This window comes from Zalophus californianus, chromosome 9 (assembly GCF_009762305.2).
Source record: "Zalophus californianus isolate mZalCal1 chromosome 9, mZalCal1.pri.v2, whole genome shotgun sequence".
Taxonomy (NCBI): domain Eukaryota; kingdom Metazoa; phylum Chordata; class Mammalia; order Carnivora; family Otariidae; genus Zalophus; species Zalophus californianus.
The window spans coordinates 92993488-93017122 of record NC_045603.1 but is presented as its reverse complement, the minus strand read 5'-3'; the positions used below and the strand labels follow the sequence as shown (position 1 = coordinate 93017122).

Sequence of the window (23635 nt, the reverse complement as noted above, 5' to 3'; positions counted from 1 at the left end):
GCATGACTTCCACCCTCAGATTTTAGTTATGGGAACCAGAATATAAGAATTGTGTCCCAGTGTGATATTTTCGGCTGTCTGCATCTGTATGCCCTCAAGCCATCAGACGCAAATGCGTCACCTCCAATTCTGCTCAGTTGTGCTCCTTCTGCTTTTGCCTGAAAGGATTAAAATCGGTTACACCCATCTGGTGGTGAGGGGGACAGAGCTAGCCCAGTTCGCAGGGGCAGCTTGGGCTGCAGGAGCTAGACTGTGACTCAGAGAGGCAGCCAGCGGGGCTCAGGGGATTCATTTAGACAACTGATAGATACTAAAAACAGATCTGACCTCATACATATTTACAATTCCCTGTTGTCCCCAAGGCAAAAAGCAGTGAGCCTGTTCCTCTTCACATTCACACCAACCTTTCGAGCTGCCTTTTCTTTCCAGCGACATTCACCTGTAGCAGAGTACCTTGCTGATGGCGTGGCTGTGGGATTAGGAGGGGCTTGGGCAAAGGCAAAGGCAGGTCTTGCCTTTATTGTCCTGCCCCGGGACAGATTATATCTGGACGGCTCAAGCTCCACGTGTTTGTGGGGATGAGCCTGCCCTACCTCTCCTCTCTCAGGTCAGTACAGACATTGGAAATGAAGCCTGACAGCTCTCCTAAGGAAGGAGTACTCGCTCTGTCCCTCCTTGGTGATCATAGATGAGCACATTTACCTGCAGCTGAATGGGGGTACCATATGAAGTTAATGCTACATCCTCCTCAGCTCCATCACTGTCTCGGGCTGAAAGCCAAAGATGGGAAGGGCTGGGTTAGTGTCAGAGATTCACCTGGAAACAGCACACGAGGACTATGAGAAGACCCGAGGGCTTGCAAAGAGGCTCTTGACCCTTTAAAGAGGAATTCTCAGTTGAGGCTGTTTTGTTTTTTTTTTTAATCTATGATTTTAAAAAAGTGTTTTTAAAGCTTATGAGGAAGGTTGGCTATGGGTAACGTCTGTGTTTTCAGGAGAGGCACATCTGTGGTTAGTGATTGAAGAGGCTGAACATTGGTCATCACCTTCTAGAGAAAGAGTGCTGCTTGCAGTGGGTCAAGGTCTTTGCCCCCTTAGTATTACCTGTGCGACCTTGCGTACCTCACTGTCTTCCACAGGAAAATAAAAGGCCTTACCTAGATCACCTCTAAAGTCCCTTCAAGCTTGATACTCTGCAAGCTTTGGTTCAGCCTATAAAAACCAGACATAATAAAAAAGATCCCTAGAGTGCTCGCTTCGGCAGCACATATACTAAAAAAGATCCCTAGAGACCATTTTCTCCTGTCATAGAATAATCACATGCACGGTTATTTGTTTAATGTCAGGCTCCTTGACAAGACTGCAGGCTCTATGAAGACAGGAGCCAAGTCTGCTCTAAGGCCAGGCCCTCGCTCTATACATATTCGTTGTTTGATGGTCACAGATGTGGCTGCGCCCCGAGTGTTCACGCTTAGCGGCTCTCTCACTTGCTAGCCGTGTGACCTAGGGCCCCGTTCCTTAACCTTTGGTTGCCTTTGTTTCCTGATGGGAATAAAAGAGGGATAATGATGATCATAATAGTAAATCTTTTCATAGTCTTGTCTTGAAGATTAAGTCAATCAATACATATACGGCCCTTCGAATAGGGCATGATGTACAGAAAACACCACAATGTTATACTTTGCATATTAACATCCACGGGTGCCGGTGGTGTGGTCATAACCGATGCTTTGACATCATCCTCCTACTGGTATTTTTTAGAGGATTGGATCCTGTGAAATATGAAATGCCCTTCCTTCTTTCATGGCAGAATGAACTGAATTCTTGGCTTAACTTTGTTCCTTGAGGCATAATGAGACTCCTTCATGCTCAGCTCCTTGGTGACCAACATTCACCCAACATTCTCATCAGACCAGATCATAAATTAGAGAAGCCTCCTTCTCCAGAATTCTCCAGCACTAGTTGTTGCTCATGGATTTACCAAAAGGCTGTTTCTATTAATCCTGCAACCACCTCATGGTATGAAATCCAAGTTGAGTAAGGAAGACCTTCCATTTATATAGGGAGGAGGTGGGAACATTATAACCATCATTTAAAGACAAGGAGCCTGAGCTCCTAGAGGTTAAGGAGCTTGGTTTGGCCTCAAAGTTGGCAGGAGGTAGATCTGAGCCTCAAAGCCTGGGCACCCAGATTCTGTATTCTTTCTGCTGCCCCACGCTGCCCAATTACCTCACGCTCCCTGCATCTTTAGGAATGTTGAATGTTTGCCTTATCTGTCCTCAGACCAAACAAGTCCTGCACAGACTCACTGTCTTCTTCCCTACTTTATGCCACTTCTCTCTGTAACCTGTAGCTCCTGAGGGTGATAAAACAGCAGTTTTTTTGATTTGTTCCTGCAAAAGAACAAACAAAAATTACACTGCTTGGGACCATTGAAATTGGGTTTCTTCTAGGAAGGGGGGGTGCCTTGAAGAAAAACAAAATACTGAGAATTGTCAAAAAAGGCTGTCCAGCAAAAGCTAGTATTTGCGGGGCACCTGGGTGGCTCAGTCAGTTGAGAGTCTGCCTACAGCTCAGGTCATGATCCCAGGGTCCTGTCAAGTCCCTTGTTGGACTCCCTGCTCAGCGGGGAGTTTGCTTCTCCCTCTGCCCCTCCCCCTGTTCATGCTCTCTCTCTCTTTCAAATAAATAAATTTAAAAAATTCCTTTACATATATATGTGTGTATATATATATATGTATATATATATATATTTGCTATAATGAAAATAACTGATGGACCTAAGTTTGCAAGAACATTCTCTTGGTTCACATCATTTTATAGTTACTGACCCCCATTTACACTGCATAGACTTGTTATTTTTGTCTTAATACCTTCAAAAAGAATCATACTAGGTTTGTCTGTATACCTTCAAACAATGGACAGAAAAAAATGCCCATAGCAACGTGATAGTTTAAAATATACATGGGTCTTGCTTTTAGCAAACTTGACATAACAACATCCTAAGTACACTAAAGCAGATAAAGTAAGCGATAATCTGAACAGGAGCTTTCCCTCCGTAAAAAAAGAGAACTGTGGCTGATATTCCATATTTAAGATCTCCACAAATTATATTGCATTTAAAATTCTCAGTTAAAAAGACAACTGATTTTTTAAAAAGTGCAATCAATCATAGACCTGTACCTCTGAAACAAATAATACATTATATGTTTAAAAAAAAAAAGAAGATAGTAGGAAGGGAAATGAAGGGGGGGAAATCGGAGGGGGGAGACAAACCATGAGAGACGATGGACTCTGAGAAACAAAACTGAGGGTTCTCGAGGGGAGGGGGGGTGGGGGGATGGGTTAGCCTGGTGATGGGTATTAAAGAGGGCTCGTACTGAATGGAAAAAAAAATAAAAAAGTGCAATCAATATACAGCTTTCTAGGAACGCATTTATAATAGAGGGCAAAGAATATTTATGCCCATTTGTTTGGGGTCCTGTAGTAACATGCCTGAATGCATTTTCATTCTCCACCCGGATGTTTTTAGATTTTGGAATTAAGTCCATAAGCCACTTCAGGGAGATGAAGCCTAATCTTCTTTTGAAAGACTCACAGGGAAATGGAGTCCTTAATCCCCTTTGCAGATCTATTTCACTGTTTACCAACTCTTATTTTCACTTTTAATCTAATCCTTCATGCTTTGGTTTGAGTTATTTCTACATGTTGTCTTTAGTTGGAAACAGAAGGCAACAGGACAACAGCTTCTTTGAGAGAGGTCTTCATACTTGAAATTCCCTGCTAAACTCCACTTGTCTTACTCTTTCAGATGAATAATTCTGGTCCCACAACCCAGTGGTAAATCAAATAATTATGTGACCGGAGTCACAGCTACAAGCAGTATTCATCAGAAGAGTCACATGACAAATGCATGCCTCATGGACTCGAACAAAATGTCATGTTTGGTACAGAATTTAGAGAGAGAACTTGAATAGTCTATGATGAAGGCACATTACAAACGACCACCTGTTTCATTGTCTTAACCTTTCCACATTGGTCGGATGTTATAACTCTTTAGTTAGCTTTGTAGTTCTCCCTTAGCCTCCCCAAGTTCCCCACACTTCTCACTGGCAGATCCCAGAACTGGAATGGGTATTCTCCTTGGAGACTGACCAATGCCGATACAATGGCCTGATTGTTCTTGCTGACCACATGTGTGTTGATACGGTACTGTGACTGTTTTTTGAGCCGATGAAAACAAAGACAGTGGTAAGCTGCTTTCCTCTTGCCAGCTTGTGACCTACAGGACACACTTAGGTTTTTATAGGTTCCTGTTATCACACTCTACTTGTCTGGCTCTTATCTGTCTTGTGTTGTATGTTTTTCCGAGCTTGGCGTAATCCTGTATTTTGTACTGAGTGTTAATCATTCTTCTAATTTTGGATATTTGCATTTTCCCCAGGTAACTTAAATTCTGATTCTGTTATCCAAGTTTAAGTTTCTGGTTATCCTGCCCAATTTGGAGAGCAATCTGCATGTTCTTTACTCATTATTGATTTTTTTTTTTTTAGTAAAACATCTAACTACATTGACAATGACTGTCACTGGCAGGCCATTTCCTGCTCAGAAATGGGTTTTCTAACCATGCATGAGCAACAAGGATAGCACCAGGAAACGTGCTTTTGCACGCCCTTGCTCTGCCACCAAGACATTCCTGAGCACACTTGAAACACTTGTGTTCGGGGATATGGAATATTGATTGTTACAAATCCCAGTATGTTTGGGGTATTATAAAACTCTGAGAATTCCTCTCTCTCTTTCTGACTTTTCTTTCCTGGAAACATATGACAACAATAAAACAGACACAAGAAGTTTTATCCTGTCTGTTGATGAGAACTTTGAGAAGTAGTTTCCGGGATCGACTCTGCAATTCTACCACAAACCTTAGTGATCTGATGTAAAAGCATCAACAAGCAAAGAAAGACTGTTATAGGAAGGATGTAGAGCATCAATTTCCGACTCTCTGTCAACTGCACTGTAAAGAATTAATGGATGCATCTATCTGAACAGCTTTTAATTTGAATGTGTAATTAGCCATAGACTACAGCTCAAAAACGTGTATGCACTTAAAGGGAAGGCTTCTATTAAATTTTTTGAGCCTGGTGAACATTATGTGTGCTATACAATATATAAAATAACATAATTTTTGCACATTAGAAATAAATTGTGAGGAATCAGATGCCTATTAAGACATAAAAATTGATGTAAAACTATGATATTGGGTTATGAATAATAGGCCAGATGTTTCAGAAAGGAATGAATGTGTTTTGACATATTTCTAGATAACCAGAATTAGCCACTATTTCCCCCAGGTTGTTAGGGCCCAAGCATTTTTGTTGTCATGGTTAATATATTTTATTCATTAGCAAAGTATAGTCAGGTGGCTTGGTCTTACAGAACGATAAAAACCTGACCAGAAATTTTTATGAAAATGTCACATAAGCAAGTTGCTTTATTTCTATTAATGATGACACATCTGAGCCTTTATTAGAATTCTGATTCAATGGCTCTTCCTGTCACTTTTTGTAAACCTTGAAGGCTTTCAAGCAGTGAATGGTTTGAAAAGTAGAAATCCAGAAGTTATTGGGCTTTGTGATGTTAATGAGGTGATGAGTCCTATGAATCAGTTTACTATGATGTTTGGGCAATTTAACTTCAAGACGTAAATTAAAAAAAAAAAAAAAGTCAATCACTGTTGCCGGGATTGACTTGTGCCCTCGATAGCCAAAACATCTGGACTTAGCATCATATGTCATGCAATTGCATGGTCCAAGCCTAATTTGGGGCTGGTTAACTCACTTTATAGGGGGTGCCTTTCTTTACCCAGCGTGAGCACTCAGAGCCACACCCTCTTTATTTAGGGCTTTTGATTCATTTCTGTCTTGGCCTCTTCCCCACAAATCTCTGTATTTGGAAGCACCGATTTCTCATAAAAGTTTAACATTGATTCTGGGCGTCTTTATCTCCACGCCGGAGCTCTAAGTCACCCACCTAAATTGTGACCCTTCCCTTATTGCTCCCTCTTGTTTCATCCTGTTTCTTGATTTCTCTCTTGTTTCTCCCACAGGAGAGCCTCCCTGCTCCCCGAGTCCCCTGGGAAAGTACCTCGTGAGAGTTCCTGGTTCTCCACTCTGAAGCTGCACTGATAGGCTGGGGCTGGGCAGGTGTTGCCTGGTAAAGGGCAGTTCTGCTTGCTCGATCTGTAGAGAATGCAGAGCTCGGGTATGATGTACAGCAGCAGGAAAACCCATGCATTGGTGACCAGGGCAATACAGATGACGGGGTCATCCCACTGGGGCTGCCGCTGGAGCTGTGGGTTGCCTCTCAGGAGCATGGAGATCCACACTACCCAGATAATGATGGAGATGAGCACGGTGACGAAGATGAGCCTTCCATGTTGCTTCCAGTTCTCACATGGGCCACAGAAAGTGGCTTTGGAGACAAAGAATGTGAGGGCCATCAGAAAGAGGACATAGACCAGGAGTACAACGAAGTCCACGTTGAGCTGGCAGGGTGTCATATGCATAAACATCATACCCCTGGTCATCATGAGAGTCACGTACTCAATGGCAATGATTACCTGCAACAAGCTGACACCAATAGCGATGCACAGAATTGTTGTCCAACAGAAGGAGACTCTACCCCGGACAAGCTTCACCAGGTTGGAGGCATGAGCCAAGAGGCATGAAAAACAGAGAGCAAAGAGAACCCCAAAGAGAAAGTAGCGTACGGGGGCAGTTTGCTGATTGAACTGAGCAATGAAGGCAAATGAGAGGCTAAAGAGTCCCAGCACACCCAGGAGGAAGAGGAACTGAGTGGGGAGGGTATTCCACAGGCTGCCGTCTTGAACCCTTCGCATGAGGAAGAGAAATGCCAAGAGTAGTATAATTGTAACTACTATGCCGATTATTGCCAGGGACTCGAGAACAATGCCCCATGCTCCCTCGTTGTCACAGACGAAATAATAGTCCTCAGTGGACTTGACACAGTCCTCATACATGGTGACTTGTGGGTGGACCTCACGAGAATGGACTTCTGTTTCCCTGCAAAAGAAAGATGAGACAAACTTCTGACTACATCCTTACACAGGAATGCCTGTTGGCTAGTCCTGTGGGGGCCCCATAATGTCTCTCATTCCCAAATATGAAAGAGCCCCAAGCTATCAAACCCTTAAAACTCTCCTAGCTCTGTCTTGCCAGGAAAAGCAGAATACTCTTCACCTGAAGATTCCAGATACATCATCCATTTTCATGTCACAGTCTATATCAAGGCTTTTTGAAACCCAAGGCAGAATCTTTTTCATAAAATGGGGTGTGTGACAACGTTTGCCTGGTCGACGAGATTCCGGTTATATCAGACTCCAGAACAAAGGTTGTCAACATTAATGGATCGTTGGATCATTCAAGACACTGCCGCACTGCCGGAAGGAGACAGGCAGATCACTTTTCCTTGTAGTTCTAATGGCTGTTCCTTCTTTTAATCTAAGTCAATCCAACACAACATGTTATTGCTAAATATCTACTCTTTGTTCATCAAAGAATTATACAAAATTATTCCTGCCTTCAGATAACTTTTTCAACAGTTGAGCACCAAAATCTATGTCTTCCCTGAGGTTGCCTAGGGAAAAAATCCCACCTATTTGTGAGGAAAAAAAGTACCTTGCAACTGAATACTCCTAGCTCGATTCCTCTTCAGTTATTCCCAAGCCAGGTGGCTGGAGCTGTCCGGGTTTATAGCTACGGGCATGGCCCCTTCTTTCCGACTTACCTTCTCTGTGTCCACGCTGGAAGTTGAGGCTCTGCTGGCTGCGAGGTTGTAACTGCCAATGAGTAAGAAGGAGACAATCTCAGCTTCTTTAATCTCTCCCCAAATGGGCGGAAGGAGTGGAGGCCCTCACTCAGGTTCCTGCAAGGCCTATAAAAAGAACCGGAAGGTCAGAAAGACACACCTATTCCAGTTTCCCAGCAACTTTTCTACAGAGGTTTCTTTGGTGAGAACAATTATTTTCTATTCCATTGCTGACCAGAGTCGCCTTGGCCTTAGGGGGTGCTGAAGGTGACTTTAGGGAAGACTGCTTCCTCTCCATAGACTCCACTGTGTTTAGGAAGCTTCAAGAGGCCCTCAGTTCGCCTTACATGGGGACACTTCATTCTTCTTCTGACCTACTCCCTAAAGATCCCTCTCTGGAGTCTTCCCTACAGCTCGATTTTTGATTGTGAGAGCCAAAAAAGCATCCGTTCAACAAAGGACTAAGAGTTTTACTGGGCCATAAAGAAGGGTCATGTGCATTAGAAGGGCCAGTAGTTGGCAAAATTGTGAGTTAGGGGAAATTTGTCTTCTCTTCTACTCCCTTTCCCTCTCCATTGGAAGTCTTTTCTCAGGCTTTGGCTGTCCATCAGGTGTGGGCTCCTACCTGGACCAGCTCTTCCTGGTGATGCTGAAAGGCTTTGGTGTAATTTCCTTTTATCCTTCCTCTCCTCATTCCGGTCAGAATGCACTTGTTCTAGGTTTCATTCCATTGGGGCATCCCTCCCAGGGCCCAAGATGGAACTCACAGTTGAATTTACCAGCTGATATTGGTATAGCAAATTCTGTTTCTCCTGCTACAGCGTATGCTAGAGCCCATAGTTGTGTTCAGTCTATACTGCCTGCACCCCCACCCCCCCACCCCAATTTACTCCTTGGTTTTTCCTGGATATTTGCATTTTGACAGAAGACTTCCAGATACCCCAAACCAGTACCTGTTAGTCTGGTTTCAAGTCACCCTGTGATCTGGCCTTATCTTTCTCATCCACCATATTTCCTTCAGGTCTCCTGGCTCTATGGTTTATCCAGGTTGGTTTTCCTACTGCATCATAAAGAAACTAAGTTGCCATCTGCTTACCTTCTCTTAGACGTTGTCCATGGCCTGAATTGCCTTTTGCTTTATTCTCACTGATCCCGTTTCCTAACCAAATACTTCCCTTACCTCCAAGATTTAGCTCTTATCTCCTCTGTGAGCTCTCCTGCCTCCCCTGATCTCTGCAGCCCTCACCGATTACCTCCTACAACCACCTCCACTGCATGTTGGGTCTGTGCTGTTCACAATTATGGAAATCATATTTTCTGCCCATTTTATTTGCATCAATTCATTTTTAATAAATTAATAAATGAATTAAAATAGTAATAAGTAGTAAATTTACTAATTTATTTTATTTGTATTAGCCTCATCCTCTTGATTCGATTTATAGCTGCTTGCGGGGGGAGGGTCAGGTTCCACATTTTATGCCCTCATAGCACCTGGTCCCCAGGGGAGCACCTCCTGGGTGATGGGTGGACTGTTCAGTTGAAGGAGGGAGTCTAATGACCGAATTCCAGGACTTGCGAAGGTATGTTTTAGCAGTGTGGTTTTTCAACAGACGCTTTTTAATGGAAACCACTTGCAAATAATTCAGGACCTTAACAAACCCCAGACAAATTCATTCTGAAGTGGTGTTCTATCTTTAGAGAGTCCTCCACTTTAAAGAGCCATTTTTTCTTCCCCTTTGAGAGAAGAATATTTTAGGGAGGAGAGTCCTCTCCTTTACTTGTTTTAGGCATAATTGTGGTTTGTCAGAAGCTGTAAAAGCTAATCTAAGGTTTACATCAAGGGTAAAGAGATTTTCCAAATAGATGATGAAATGTGACATCCATGAGAATTCACTCAGAGCCTAGTGAGTGGTTAAACTGCTGTCTGTAGAACAGCAGAGGATTTTCCATTTAATTCTTCCAAGAGAACCGTTCTGGTGACCCCTTCCCCTCCTCCGTCCTTCCAGCTAGTTACTCATGGCCACTCCTCACTGTGGTGATGTTTCCATTTCTGGCATGCTTGTCTTCTAAGGAGATTCTTCCGGACCTCCTGATGGCTTGAGGCAGGTGCATTAATGGGTTAATGACCACAAAGCCCTTTGAGCACCTTAGATAAAAGAGCTCCTCTCAGGTACTAATTACTGCTCTTCTAAAACCTGGGGTCATGGAATTAACCCATCTGCTGCTAGGCCTTAAATAAACGAGGGTTCCCTTTGCCTACACACATCCACATTACTCACGTCTCTTTTCTTTCGGCTTTTATGCAGCAACAACATCACACCAAGCAGCTCAGATATGGCTTTGATGAATCAAAGTATATTGATTACAACAAGTCCAATAAAGATGAAGACAAAACAGTCAAGAGGTCAAAAGCCTTTTGCCAAACACCCATTTGTGTTGTCTCCTTCCTGAAACAGAGCTGGAAGGTCACCTAGTCTAACCCTTCCACTGGTAATTAATAATAAGGAAGCCAAAATTATGACACGAGGAATTTCATAATACGGAGGCAGAGGCCCAGAGAGAGGAAGGGAGGTACCTAAGGTAGGGAATGTGAGAGGGGCCAGCCAGGGTTGTCTGACTAGCTCTGCCATTCTTGCTGCCATCCCAGGCTGCCTTCCAGACCCTTCCCATCTCAGGAAGATGAGCCTTGAAAAAGACAAGCACTTAGACATGACATGTGGGTCAGGACCAGAAAGAAGGAAAAAGCATAGACTATGAGAGAGCATCAGATATTCTGCATCCTGTGAGAAACCCTGTCGCTATAATGACTGGCTGCGTGAAGACTGGCTGTGTGATAGGAGCGGTTGCTGGCCGGGAATGGGTTATTTGCTGATTTTGCTCACTAACAACTCCAGGGCTGGCTTCATGGTGTGCAACCAGTAGGGTTGTTCAGGGACTCCCACTTAGAAGGATCCCATGCTGGGAATTTAAGGCTCTGTGGTCACTATCTTGAAATTCCTAGTTTTGTCTTTGTAAATTTGTGTTTTGAACATGAAGTCAGATAGGACAATGGAGCATGCACTGGGGGCTCAGAGCCAGGGCTCGGCTATGTTACTGCCTCCCACTCCCTCCCTGCTTCCCTGAGACAGTTTCTCTGTCACCCACTCCCTACCACCCCTTTGTGCCCTGGGTCACTTGGCTTCCCCATTTCTGCCCCTGTCCCATGACGGTTGTCACACTCCACCTGTGGTCACCTGTCCCACATGGGTTGAGGTGGTGGGTTGAGGTGTCTGGGCTCTTGGAAAGGGGGAATTGACTTACCCATGTTGAGGCAGGGTGCCACATTTTCATTTTGCCCTGGGCCCTGCAAATTATGTAGCTGGCTTTGGGGATCTCATTAAACTTTCTGATATAAGATGGTTAATACGATCAACATTATATCGGGATGTTAACAGTGTACAGTTTAATTGTATATTAATAGAAAGCACAGTTAGTTGTGAAGAACTGCAATGTTTTACCTGGATCAGCAAATTGTCAAGACTCAACTGAGTATCATTTATGAATGTGCAGGGTAGTTTTTGGAAAGGTAAAGATCTGACATTTTTTTCCAGTTTGTAACTATTATAACATTTTAATTGAACTGGTATACATTGTTCTCATATTGGGTTGTTTTATCATCACTAGAAGAAAGCAGACAATGTGAGAAATATAGAGGTATGTCAAGTTTAACAGCTGGATCGGAAGTGTAAACACAACAATATTGAGAACAATGCTGACTAATAACTTTGATTTTATTTCAACTGCATTATAAAAAGGAAAATGTAGATGCAGGACCTTAAATATGAAGATGATTTAAATGGGATAATTAAATATGCAAAGCTTGGGGCACCTGGGTGGCTCAGTCATTAAGCATCTGCCTTCGGCTCAGGTCATGATCCCAGGGTCCTGGGATCGAGCCCCGCATCGGGCTCCCAGCTCTGCGGAAAGCCTGCTTCTCCCTCTCTCACTCCCCCTGCTTGTGTTCCCTCTCTCACTGTGTCTCTCTGTCAAATAAATAAATAAAATCTTTTTTTTTTAAGATTTTATTTATTTATTTGAGAAAGAGACAGAATGAGAGATAGAGAGCACGAGTGGGAAGAGGGTCAGAGGGAGAAGCAGACTCCCTGCTGAGCAGGGAGCCCGACGCGGGACTCGATCCCGGGACTCCAGGATCATGACCTGAGCCGAAGGCAGTTGCTTAACCAACTGAGCCACCCAGGCGCCCCAATAAATAAATAAAATCTTAAAAATAAAAAAAAGAATAATACGTACGTTGAGCAATAGTTTCTAGGTTGTCAACTACTATTAATGAAAGAGCCTTGTAGTCAGCTATTTAGCAATATATTAGGTGGCAAAAAAGAAAATTGGTCCACATAGCCACTAAAAGTTATTCTTCCAGGATGTATGGAAATATGATTTTGAAAACAAAATGATAAATTAGCCGACAAGTTAAAAATTATACCCCTTAGTACAACAGTCTCCTGACTTACTGTGGTTTAACTTCCAATTTTTTGACTATGATGATACAAAAGAGACACCCATTCAGTAGAAACCGAACTTCGAATTTGAATTTGATCCTATCCCAGGCTATCGATGGGCTGAACAAACCTCTCATGATGCTGGGCAGTGGCTACCACAGCTCCCGGTCAGCCACATGATCACGAGGGTACACAGCCCATACATTTACAACCAGCCTGTACCCATACGACCATTCTGTTTTTCATTTTCAAGAGTAGTCAATAAGTTACTTGAGATATTCAACACTTTATTGTAAAATAGGCTTTGTGTTAGATGATTTTGCCCCACTTTATGCTAATGTAAGTGTCCTGAGCACATTTAAGATAGACTAGGCTAAGCTATGATGCTTGGTAGGTTAGGGGTACTTTTTAAAAAAGATTTTATTTATTTATTTGAGAGAGAGAGAGTGTGAATGAGAGAGAGGGGCAGAGGGAGAGGGACAAGTAGACTCCCCACTGAGCAGGGAGTACGACTTGCAGGGCCCGTCCCAGGACCCTGGGATCATGACTTGAGTTGAAGGCAGACACTTAACCGACTGAGCCACCCAGGTGCCCCAGGGTAGGTGTATTAAATGCATTTTCAACTTACTATATGTTCAACTTGCGATGGGTTTATTGGCTTGTAACCCCATTGTAAATCAAGGAAGATCTGTATACCATGATGTCTCATCAAATCTGTACTATTGCAGAACATAGAGAAGCTATGTTTTAACATAATTATAGTCCCATATAAATTTTGTGATTCCGCTTGATAAAAGCACTGATGTAAGTTGTCAACACTTTTAGTTAGATCAGGTATGAATGACAAGACAATTTTTTTTTGACAAGACAATTTTGGTGGAGGATTTTTTTGTGTGTTGTTTAAATTTAATTTTACTTACAACTGGATTGGGTATAATCTCCGAGTTGAAAAAATACGTTGTTGATTCAATATTTAGACTGGAGAAATTGTAAAGGAATTATGGGCTTGGACAACAAATATGACCAGGAACTATGTCAGAATTATTAAAAGCTGATTAACAACCATGGTTGTTAATGAATCTTTGGCACCTAAAGAAACTTTTCTTGAGCCTCATGGATTTATTAAAATCAAATGAGATGTCAGTTAGCAAAACTTGTAGAAATATTTTGTTCGGATGTTGGAACTGACCATATCTACTTATTATACATGGTAGAATTCCTGGTTGCCATCAGATAAAATATTTAGCAAAGCATGATACATAAACTCAGAAATAAGAATTAGATTTCTTGAATTGGGAAAATATCTCATTTGGCAAATATTTGAGGACATGATACTTGGATAGTCAAAGTGCATATTTGGCTGATTTGGGAGCATTCTTAACTATAATTTTGGAAGAAAACTATATTTTAACATGTCAAGTATACTCAAAGATTCCAAAAGACATGGCAGTTTTAAAAGATGGCTGTCATTATGTGACATTTCTCCCATCAAGAAATGGGATCGAACTCCCTTCCACTTGAATCTTGGCTGACTCTCCCGTAACCAATAAAATATGGTGGAAGTGAGGATGTATGAATTCTGAGGTTGGGTCAAAATGTGACTTGGCAGCTTTGGTCCCTTGGAATACTCGGTCTCCCAGTGATTTCTCCTGAGACACAGCTGTGAAGCTCTGAGAATCCCAAGCCACATAAGAGAGACTACATGTAGGTTTGCTCGTCAACAACACCAGCTGAGTCCAGTCTTCCAGCTGTTCACGCCAAAGCACCAGACATGGGAATGGAAAAGCTATTTGGGAAATGGATCCTCTTGTTCCAGGTGTTCAACTGAAACTTCACAGAACAGAATTTATGTACATGTCTATATGCAAGAATTATTTGCATTGCTATGAGTTTTCTACAAGTTCATATTTATTTCTACAGAGTGCTAAAAGAGCCAAGTCAGTACTGGGTGAGGAAAGCCACTTGAAGGCAAAGGTGACATTGGCAATTACCACCGAGTGCATTTGCAGAATCAAGTATGAGTTAACAAGTTTAGAGAGATCTGCAGTAGTAAAGTTGGGTTTTTTTTGTTTGTTTGTTTGACTGACTTGCCAATGGGCTGTTTTCCTGTTTTTCATTTCTAGAGGTGAATACCTACCTCCTTACTCATTGAACGGTCAAATGACCAAAAATTAGCATCTGGAAGAGTGCAGGGTACTTAGCAAGATAGCAAATATTGGCTTAGTTAATAATAGAAGTGATGAATATCTCTGGAAAATTTGTGGACAACATGAATGCCTGCCCATATGATAAATATAACTTTAATAAACTGTTGGATTTTAATAGAAGGCTCTGTATAAACCACTGATAAAGTGTATAAAGTGTATAAACTGCCCCCTTTGTTTGCTCCGGGCTCAGACCTTTGGAGACCACTCTCCTCCGAGCCCCGCGGCATTAAATAAACCTATCCTCCAAGATCTCTAGGGCCGCTTGGTTCTTCCGTCGGGCAATCCAGTCCAGGTTCTGTAACAGTTGCATTTAAGCTTTATATTGCACTACACTTAATATAATTCATTTATTCCCCTACCCAGCACATGTATTTCCCATGTCAAATGCTGTGGATATAGCGCTGAAGAAGACAGACACGCTTCCCACCTCAATGAGCTTGCAGTTTCCTGATTGTGGAAAGTACTAAAAAACGTGCTGTAATAGGGAATAATGGAGTGGAGTGCCTCTGTTAGGCGAGCTAGGAGGCCCTTCGGAGAAGGCAACACTGAAGCAGAGACCCCGGGGAGGGGAAAGAGCCAGCTATGGCCATGGGGAGCGGGAGGAAGAGCAGTCCAGGCAGACAGGTGAAGAGGGGCAGGATCCTGAAGGTGCCAACGAGTGCAGAGGAGTGCCTGAGGAATGGAAAGAAGACCACCGTGTCTGCAGCAAAGGATGAGAGTGGAACAGGAAGTGAGCATCAGATGGGGCAGGGCTTGGGACCCAGGGCTGAGGGGCAGTCAGCTGGGAAGGGATGCCACCCAGCGGGGCTGTCAAAGATCGGTCTGTCTGCAGACCGTCTAACCTGCTGAGGAGCTGGGGGAATGGGAGAGTGGATTTTGAGAGGATCGGCATAGGAAGCAGGAGGCCATCTGGAGTCCAGGCGACATGTGATGGTGGCTCTTAGTTTCCTAGGTCCGGGGGCGGGGGCGGTGGGAGAGAGCCCATGAGATTCAAGGGACACTCTGGCGGTGGAATCTGTCTTGCTGGTGGTTGAGAGACAGAGAAGGAAGGAAAACCGGACCCCTGAAGCCCCCAACCTGCTTCACCAGCCCCTTCCACCCCTCATTTTATAGCGAATCATCCTTCTAGTTGCTCCAATGAAAAACCTTGGCGTCATCTTGACTTTTTCTTTCTGTGCCATACACAGTTTCATGGAAGATCCTGTTGGTTTTACCATGAAGATAGATACGGACTCTGGTCACTTCACACCACTTCAGTGTCACGGGCCGGCCCTCGTCACCATCACCCCTGTTTGCAGGGCTGCAGGGAGACACCTAGCTAGCCATCCGCTTCTGCTCTTGTCCCCACCCCACCCCACCCCTAAGCCTGGGCCTCTTACAGGACATAATCAGCGCAGCAGCCAGAGGGATCCTTTCCAAGGTTGGCTTTGATTATGTCTCTCCTCGGCTTAAAATCCTGCGATGGGCTTCTCCCTTTTGTACAGAGGAAAAGCCCAAGCTTTCAAAGTGGCCTCTAAGGCCTCAGATGCCCTGCCCTTCTCGTTACCTCTCTGATCTCACCTTCTGTGCTCTTGCCTTCGCTGTTCCAGCCCCTCTGGCCCACCAGCTGTTCCTTGTTCACGCCGGCTCACCCTGTCTCAGGGCTTTGCACTGGCTCTTTCCTCTGCCCAGAATGTGCTTCCCCCAGATAGTCACACGGCTAACTCGCTCGCTGTCTCTCGTCTTTGTTCTCCATGGGGCCTTTGCACACTAGTAAAAACCTCACACCATCCTCCAACACTGCCTATTTTCTTATCCTGCTCTACCTTCTAATTTTGCTATAGCATTTATTACTTTCTTTAAAAGATAAGGTAGTAAGTGATTTATTAATGTCTACCGCTATATTCCCCAGCTCAGCAGGACAAGGATCTTTGTTTTGGCCACTGATGAATCCCATCACCCACAGCCATGCTTGGCATATAGTGGGGGCTTGATAACCGTTTGTGAAATGAATGAACGATGAGAAGGATCAGGAATGCGTTAAGCCAGAGAGTAGAGCCTAACGCAGTAAACACAGGCTAAAGCACGGTTAATAGGGAAGACTCAGAGGCAGGGGGTCAGCAAAACGTGTGTCGTCCCCCCAGATGGTTGCTCTTGGCCAGGCTTCGCTGGAGACCCTGTGGGTGTGTGCTCCGGGAGAGCGTCTCCACCCTTCCCCACCCACCCCTCCATTCTCTGTAAGAGAAGTTGGGAAACAACTGGGTAACTGATCAAGTTAAAATAGGGGCAAGAGGAACATTCTGATCTCAGACGATAGCCACATGGGATAGGAAGAAGCTGCTCGAGGACCACCCAGCAACCAAGGAGGACTTGTCTCTCCCCAGGATGATTTCCAGGTCTTTCCCTTGAGCTAGTAGGCAGATGGTGTGCTATTTAGGGAGATGAGGAGGACAGAGGGAGGAAAAGGTTTTGGACCAAGAGTTCCGTTTCGGACATGCGAAGTCTGAGGTACCCGTGAATTGCGTGTGTGAATGTCAAGTAGTTTGTTGATAAATGCAATCTGGAGCTTATAGATTTCTTTTTGCTTTTTCGTACTTTTCTTTATGTACCACCTTCCTGTTGGCACCACGCTGGGTGACAGACAGGGAGACAGGGAGCCAGGGAGCCAGGGGGCCCCTCCACCCTCAGTTTCCAGCTGTCTCAGCAACTGTGTGAATTAGGAAGCACATTCTTCCATTTCTTCATCCCGCAATCAGACACGGAGCTTTTGCTAAGAACTGATATTCTGCTGGGAGCTGGGAGTACAAGAACGAATAACACTAAATATCAGCACTCAAGAAATCACATCTCCTTGGTGAGATATGCTGACAAATATTGAAATTTATGCTCTCTACAGTGCCCCTTGAAGAATAAATGAATACATCTGCCTCCTTTCCTATCAGAAAAAAGACCCCTAATGAGGGTGGGTCTTATCAATGACCTATTATTAATGCCATAAGTGATTATTTCAAAGGTTTTGTTATGTCTTTGTGTCACTGAGCGGGGGGAGGGGGTGCTGTTCAGTGTTTGTCTCAGCAATGGACCCATTTCTTACTTCCACATGCCTGCAGAGACACATTTTGGAAGGAGATGGGATGGATGCATACAGAAGTTAAGTCAGAGGATGGGCTGGGATTGAATACTTGGGAGTCACCAGCACATGGATGGTCACAGAAGGCACAGGCATGATCTGTGACATCGTGGATGGGCTCACCTTGGGAGGGTGTGCAGAGTGATGTGGTGCTGCAGGAAGAAGGTAGAGGATACCCTCCCCCGCCCCCTGCGCCCCGGGAACACCAGCGACTTAAGGGCAGGGGAGGGAGACAGAAGCCCATGAAGGCAGTAGGGAGTAATCTGAGGTAGGTGCACCTGAGAATGACAGATCACAGGGGCCAAAGGAGGAATGCCATGGAGAAGGGGCAGGGCGGGAAGGGGGTCTCTGTCAAATGGTACAGAGGAGCCATCAACCCTGATAAAGACCAAAATGCACCTGCTGGACTTTGTGGAAGAAGATCAATTTCAGATAAAGTGAATGTCTATCAACAGAGTGAACGAGAGGAAAGGAAATTCGCAGTCTGTGTGTCAAGTAATTTGTAAGGCAATTTGTGGAGGAAATGAGAGAACTGAGATGGCACTGGAAGGCAAGAGAGGACGGAGGGAAGTTTCTTTGCTTTAACTGGGGGGTGAGAGACAATTCTGTGTTGGGAGGAGAGAGTCAGGGGAGAGGGAAGGATTGCAATCACAAGGACAGAGTAAGATGGGCCAGAATTCCTACAGGGGTGAGAGACCTGGCCCCGGCCAGCCTGGATGGACGGTGGGACACCTCATCCTCCGGGAGAGGGAAGGAATCAAGGACAGTGTTCTCCAGCGACCACCACGCCCTTCTCCTACGAATTACGTGGACTCCCATGACTCCACTTCCTCCACGGAGCTTTTGCAGGTACAACCAAGTGCTGAAGGTTCCTCTTGGTTTCTAGAATGGTCGAGGCTTGACTGGACTCTGCCTCTAGGGTAAGCCTCTCGTTCGTGAAGCACACTCTGCTTTACCAGGCAAACACCCTGTGTGAATGCCCCCATTTGGTGGCCCATCAGAAAGGACTCTAAAATCAGAGTGGAGACAGCATCATTACAGACACACATTATATATTCAAAAGTATGTGGTAGACAGTATTTAAGGAGGGGCAAGTGTCCTGTGTTTGCATGGGTGGCCCAAGACCTTCTCTTAGCTGAATTTTAATCTGTAGAGGGAGAGAGAGACATGACAGACGAGGCTGCTGGTCCGACAGGTGGCAAACAGGTTGTGGCTGGGTATCTGTGTTGTTTCTGGAGTTTTAAGTTCCTGGGGTTTGTTCACCGAAACTTCAGGCAGCGGCATATACCCTGGGGATATAGGGATTATATCATTGCCACTTTGGCTGAGCCTCAGAATAAATTACACAGGGAGGAGGGAGCATCCACCCAGTATACTCCCTCCCGGCCTCATTTCCTTCTTGCCAGATGAGGAAACCAGACATCGAACTGAATGTTTAGGAGTGTTTGGTCCTGGAGTCAAATTCCCTGAGCTCCCATCCTGGCTCTGTCAGGTGCCATCTCTGCAGCTTGGTGCATGTTAATGAGCCTTCCTGAGCTGCCCCAGTTCATCTGTGAATGAGATGGCAGAGCCTGGGACTACCTCAAGGGGTTGTTGTATAGGATAAATAAGGTAATTCATGTAATGAGTTTGCATAGTGCCTAGGACATGACGAATGTCCCATAAATGTTAGTTACCCAAGGCTCTCATTTAAAAATTCAAAATAATCGGGCGCCTGGGTGGCTCAGTTGGTTAAGCGACTGCCTTCGGCTCAGGTCATGATCCTGGAGTCCCGGGATCGAGTCCCGCATCGGGCTCCCTGCTGGGCGGGGAGTCTGCTTCTCCCTCTGACCCTCTTCCCTCTCGTGCTCTCTATCTCTCATTCTCTCTCTCTCAAATAAATAAATAAAATTAAAAAAAAATAAAAATTCAAAATAATCTACATTAGTAAGACTGAGCATCCACTGTGCACATATCCTCATGCTCTGGGGGTGACACGGCAGGGGGCAAATCAGAGAAGAATGTGAAGTCTCTTTAGCTGAGATTTGCAGGGCAGGCAGAGGAAGGACTGGGAGGCATGGGGAGGTTCTAGGTGGGGGAGCAGTGTGAGCAAAGGCACGGAGCGGGGAAAGTGAGGGGTCCCGTAGGGGAACCAGTATTTATGATCATGCTTCCGGAGGATAAGGAGCCCAGGAAAGAAGAGGCATGACATGAGAAGAAGCTGGGTTTGAGCCAGCTCATAAGATGACTTTTTGATGAGGGTCTAATGAATTCATTGCCAAGGAAAACTTAATTCAAGTTTTACCTAAAGTTTGATTACCAGATTGCTCCACGTAGCCTATACCGATTCTTGCCACACCTCCTGTCCACTTTGGCATTTCCACCTTACACAGGCTAATTCTCGAGTCTGCATTTTGAGCATACTGCTTGGGTCTCTCCCCAAATGATGATTGCCATAGAAACACAGTATTTCTAAAGAGAAAACCTAGAGCTAGTCAAGAATATAAATTCAAAGGCAAGATCCATGGCATTCAACCAAATAAATGCCCATCCATGTGGCATGCTATGAAGATTTAATTACTGTGCTCAAGATTAAAGTAATATTACTCAAGAGTGGAGAAGCCAAATGTAAATGAAGGAAGTCTTCCTTAAACACCTGATGACCAATTCCCTGAGCTTAGCGAAATGTTCCACTGCATTTATACCCACAATCACCCGATGGTCCTTAAGCACTCATGTAAGCAGGAGAGTGTGGTATTGGGCTGTATTATGTACAGGACAGAGTTTACTGGGTGGTGCTCACAAAGCATACAAGGGTATTAATGTCACGGGAAGATGGCTTTGGGCTAAAGGCAGAGCATCCTTATATGTGCACTTCTAGGCTGTGATCCTGAGCATTAAACCCCGAGCATAGTTTAGATATTTGTTAACGTCTGTACTTGACTGTTTCCTGTTTTCCAACTTCATTACACAATAACCTAAACTATTAGCCATCTGCTCTACTCCAGACCCTAGGGAGAGGAGGACTGAGATGGGGCCAGAGGGGGGTCTTTTCATAAAGTTCTATTTTGGGAAGGATTCAGACAAGAAAGTACTTGGGAGTCAGGAAAGGAGATTGCTTTACTAGTCCATAGATTGGCAATTAGAAACCCTGGTCTCTGTGGTTCTGTTTTTCATTATTAAATCCAGACCGAGGGTAAACATTTTATTTCCTTTGCTCCTGTCCCTCTTTCCTCTGACTTCACTATATCACCAGCATCCAGTCACCCCGTGTCCTTACTGGGGAGTAAGAGACTGAAAACCAATCCCTTCGTCGCCTTGACGGACCCTCACGTTTTGGGCTTTTGCAGGGGGAGAGAGGAGAGATGGGGGGAACGGAAGACTCTGGCAGGAGAGGCGGCAAAGGGCTCCTGAGCCATTTGCATCAGCTCAGAAGTGAGAATGGAGAATTCAAACCTTTAAGATCTTTTGCAATCTGGCCTTAACCAGTGCTCTCCAATTTCCTACTGTCCCAAATTCTTGGCTCCAGGTATACACCCCCACTCATTGTCCCCTTGCAGAAACCCCTGTAGATTAACTACTCCAAAGCCATTCTGAATATCATTCTCCTTTGCTGCTATAGAGGCTGGAAAGCCAAACACACACTTTCCCCATCTCTGGTGCAGGTGTGGGTGACTCTGTCAGTTCTGGCCCATTAGATTTAAGTGGAAATCTGCTGGGGGGGGGGGGGGCTTCTGCCTTTGTTTCCTCATAAAATTAGATACTACCGATACAGCCTTTCCTCCTCTCCCTTTTTTCCTGCCTTAAACATGGACGTGGAGCTGCAGCAACCATCTTGCAGCCATGAGGGAAACAGCGAGGCATGGGCAGAGATGCAAGCATTGAGCTGCTGAGCCTACTGCTAGATTTCTTGCTATGTAAGAACATAAAAGCGTTTCAGTTTAAGCTGCTGTTGGTTCAGTTGTCTGTTACTTACAGCTTAATTCATTCCTAAATGTGGCCCTAAAGTAGGTGCTGGGGGTTATAAGGGAGAACAAAGCAGGTATGGGCCTCCTCCTTATTATCAAGAGAGAGAAAAAGAATTAAGTCTCCAAACTGCAAATGGTGGTTTGTATTAAGAAGGAAAACATAAACACAACTTTATGATAGAGAGCTATGGGGGACCCTGGTTTAGACGGAGGGGCCACTGAAGACCTTTTTGAGGAGGAGGGGGTTAAGTTAGGACCTACAGGATGAGAAGGCCCAGCCGCTTGAAAGAGAGAGAGAAAGGGTTTCAGGCAAGCACAATAGTTAGGGTAAGGCCCCAGGGCAATAAAGAGCTTAGTATGTTCAAGGAAGTAAAATAAAAGTTCACCGCCCTGGAGGATCGAAGGAAGACCTTAGAGAGAGAGGAAGGGGAAGGAGTGGTCAGGGGCCAAATCACACTGCCTGGCAGGGCATGAAATGGAGTGTACCCTTCAGTTCAAGGGCAAAGGAGAGTTTTAAAGCCAAGTCCCTCTGGATGTTGCGTAGAAACGGGTCACAGGGAGGTGAGACCAGTTAGGAGGTCATTACAGGAGTCCAGGGAAGAGAGATGGTGACATGGCCTAGGGTGGTCCAGTGGAGGCAGACTTGACTCCGTGGCACTTACTGATGTCGTAACACTCACTGGTCACCTCCTCCTCGCTGATTTTCTCGTTTTCCTCCCATACCACTGGCCATGTCTTTTCAATCGTTGTCAGGCTCTTTTCCTCTGCTCTTCTCTGAACATCGGGGTTCCCCTGAGTTCTCACCTACATTCTCTTCTTACCCCACAGCCTTTCCCTGGGAGCGGCCATAACTGATCCACTCCATCGGTATCTTCCTGACCTCCACACGCGTCTGCAGCTCAGGTTTCTTCTTTCGCATCAGACCCTCCTTCTAACTGTCGAGGAGACAGCCTCACCCGGGTGCTCCGCAGGCCTAACCGCTGTCTTGTGGACACGGCTCTCGATCACCTGCTTCGTGCCTGTGCTCCCTACCACCAAGAGCGGGCCCACCCACCCCGTCCAAGCCAACTTCCTGGGCATTGCCCTTGACCCCTTCTCCCTCGTCTCCCCTGTTCTGCTTCAAGTCCTGTCGATCCTGTTTCCCTCAAACCGTCCCCTTCTCCCCACCCCCAGGCCACCATCCTAGCTTATAGGCCTCCATCATCTTAGAGTTTTGTGCCTAGTCTTCCTGCCGCCAGGTGCACTCCCTTCTAATCTGTTTACCACACCAAGGACAGAATTTCCCCTTTAAAACACGATGGTATCACGTTCCTGCTCAAAGTCATTCACTTACTTTTCATAAAGTTCAAACTCTTTGACATGACCTAAGGCCCCCGTGGTTGCACTTTTGTCTTGATCCTGAGCTCAGTGTGTGAGCCTGGGGGCCCTCAGCCGTGTGTGAGGCTCACAACAGTACCTCCCTCACAGGGGGTGTATGTGGGGTATGGGGGAGGATGTAAGGGACCCAGCATGGGGTCTGACAGGTGGTCAGGACTCAGTGGCCAGTGTACTTTCCCACTGATCCTCGGAGAGGGGCCCGGCCCGGCCCTCAGAAGAGATCCCTATTCTGAACGGCTGCCACGAAAGGTGACGGCATAGCTCTCACCCCTTTCCTTAGCAAATCCCATTTTACGTCCAGCGAGAACCCTTCCTCATGAGGATTCAAGCTCATTTTTGTTTCTTTCCTCACTGCTTATGTAGTAACTTTCTGATGGGTGCCAAGGTGGGTTTCTCCCAGAAAACCTGTCCAGTGGTCCCGGGGGTGGGAGTAGGGTGGCGGGAAAGGGGGGAGGCTGTTGACAGGGCAGGGCCTTGGTGCACCCGGGAGGATCAGCATACTCTCCACGTGCCCTGTAACCTGCCTGGCTCTTCTGTCCTCTTGCTTACCCACACATTCTGTTCCAGCTCAGCTACCTTCCCACCTGCCCCTCACAGCCTTGGGGGGTCCCTTTCCTTCTCTGCAGGTCAAATAGCATGTTCTTCTTCAGCTCATGAAACTGGACCTCAG

The 23635-nt window shown here is 45.3% G+C and overlaps 1 protein-coding gene across 4 annotated transcripts in view; it reads right to left on the bottom strand.

The window, feature by feature from the left end:
- Nucleotides 1-23635, bottom strand: part of GPRC5D (G protein-coupled receptor class C group 5 member D) — a 38565-nt gene that overhangs the window by 832 nt on the left and 14098 nt on the right. For 3 of the 4 annotated variants that reach the window (XM_027595683.2, XM_027595684.2, XM_027595685.2), the window contains 3 exons: nucleotides 7809-7955; nucleotides 6147-7084; nucleotides 703-770 (listed from right to left, as the gene is read on the bottom strand). In XM_027595683.2, the coding sequence (XP_027451484.1) occupies nucleotides 703-770; nucleotides 6147-7041 (963 nt within the window). In that variant the 5' untranslated portion in view covers nucleotides 7042-7084; nucleotides 7809-7955. The remainder of the gene's footprint in view (nucleotides 1-702; nucleotides 771-6146; nucleotides 7085-7808; nucleotides 7956-23635) is intronic. The other variant, XM_027595687.2, reaches the window with a different exon arrangement.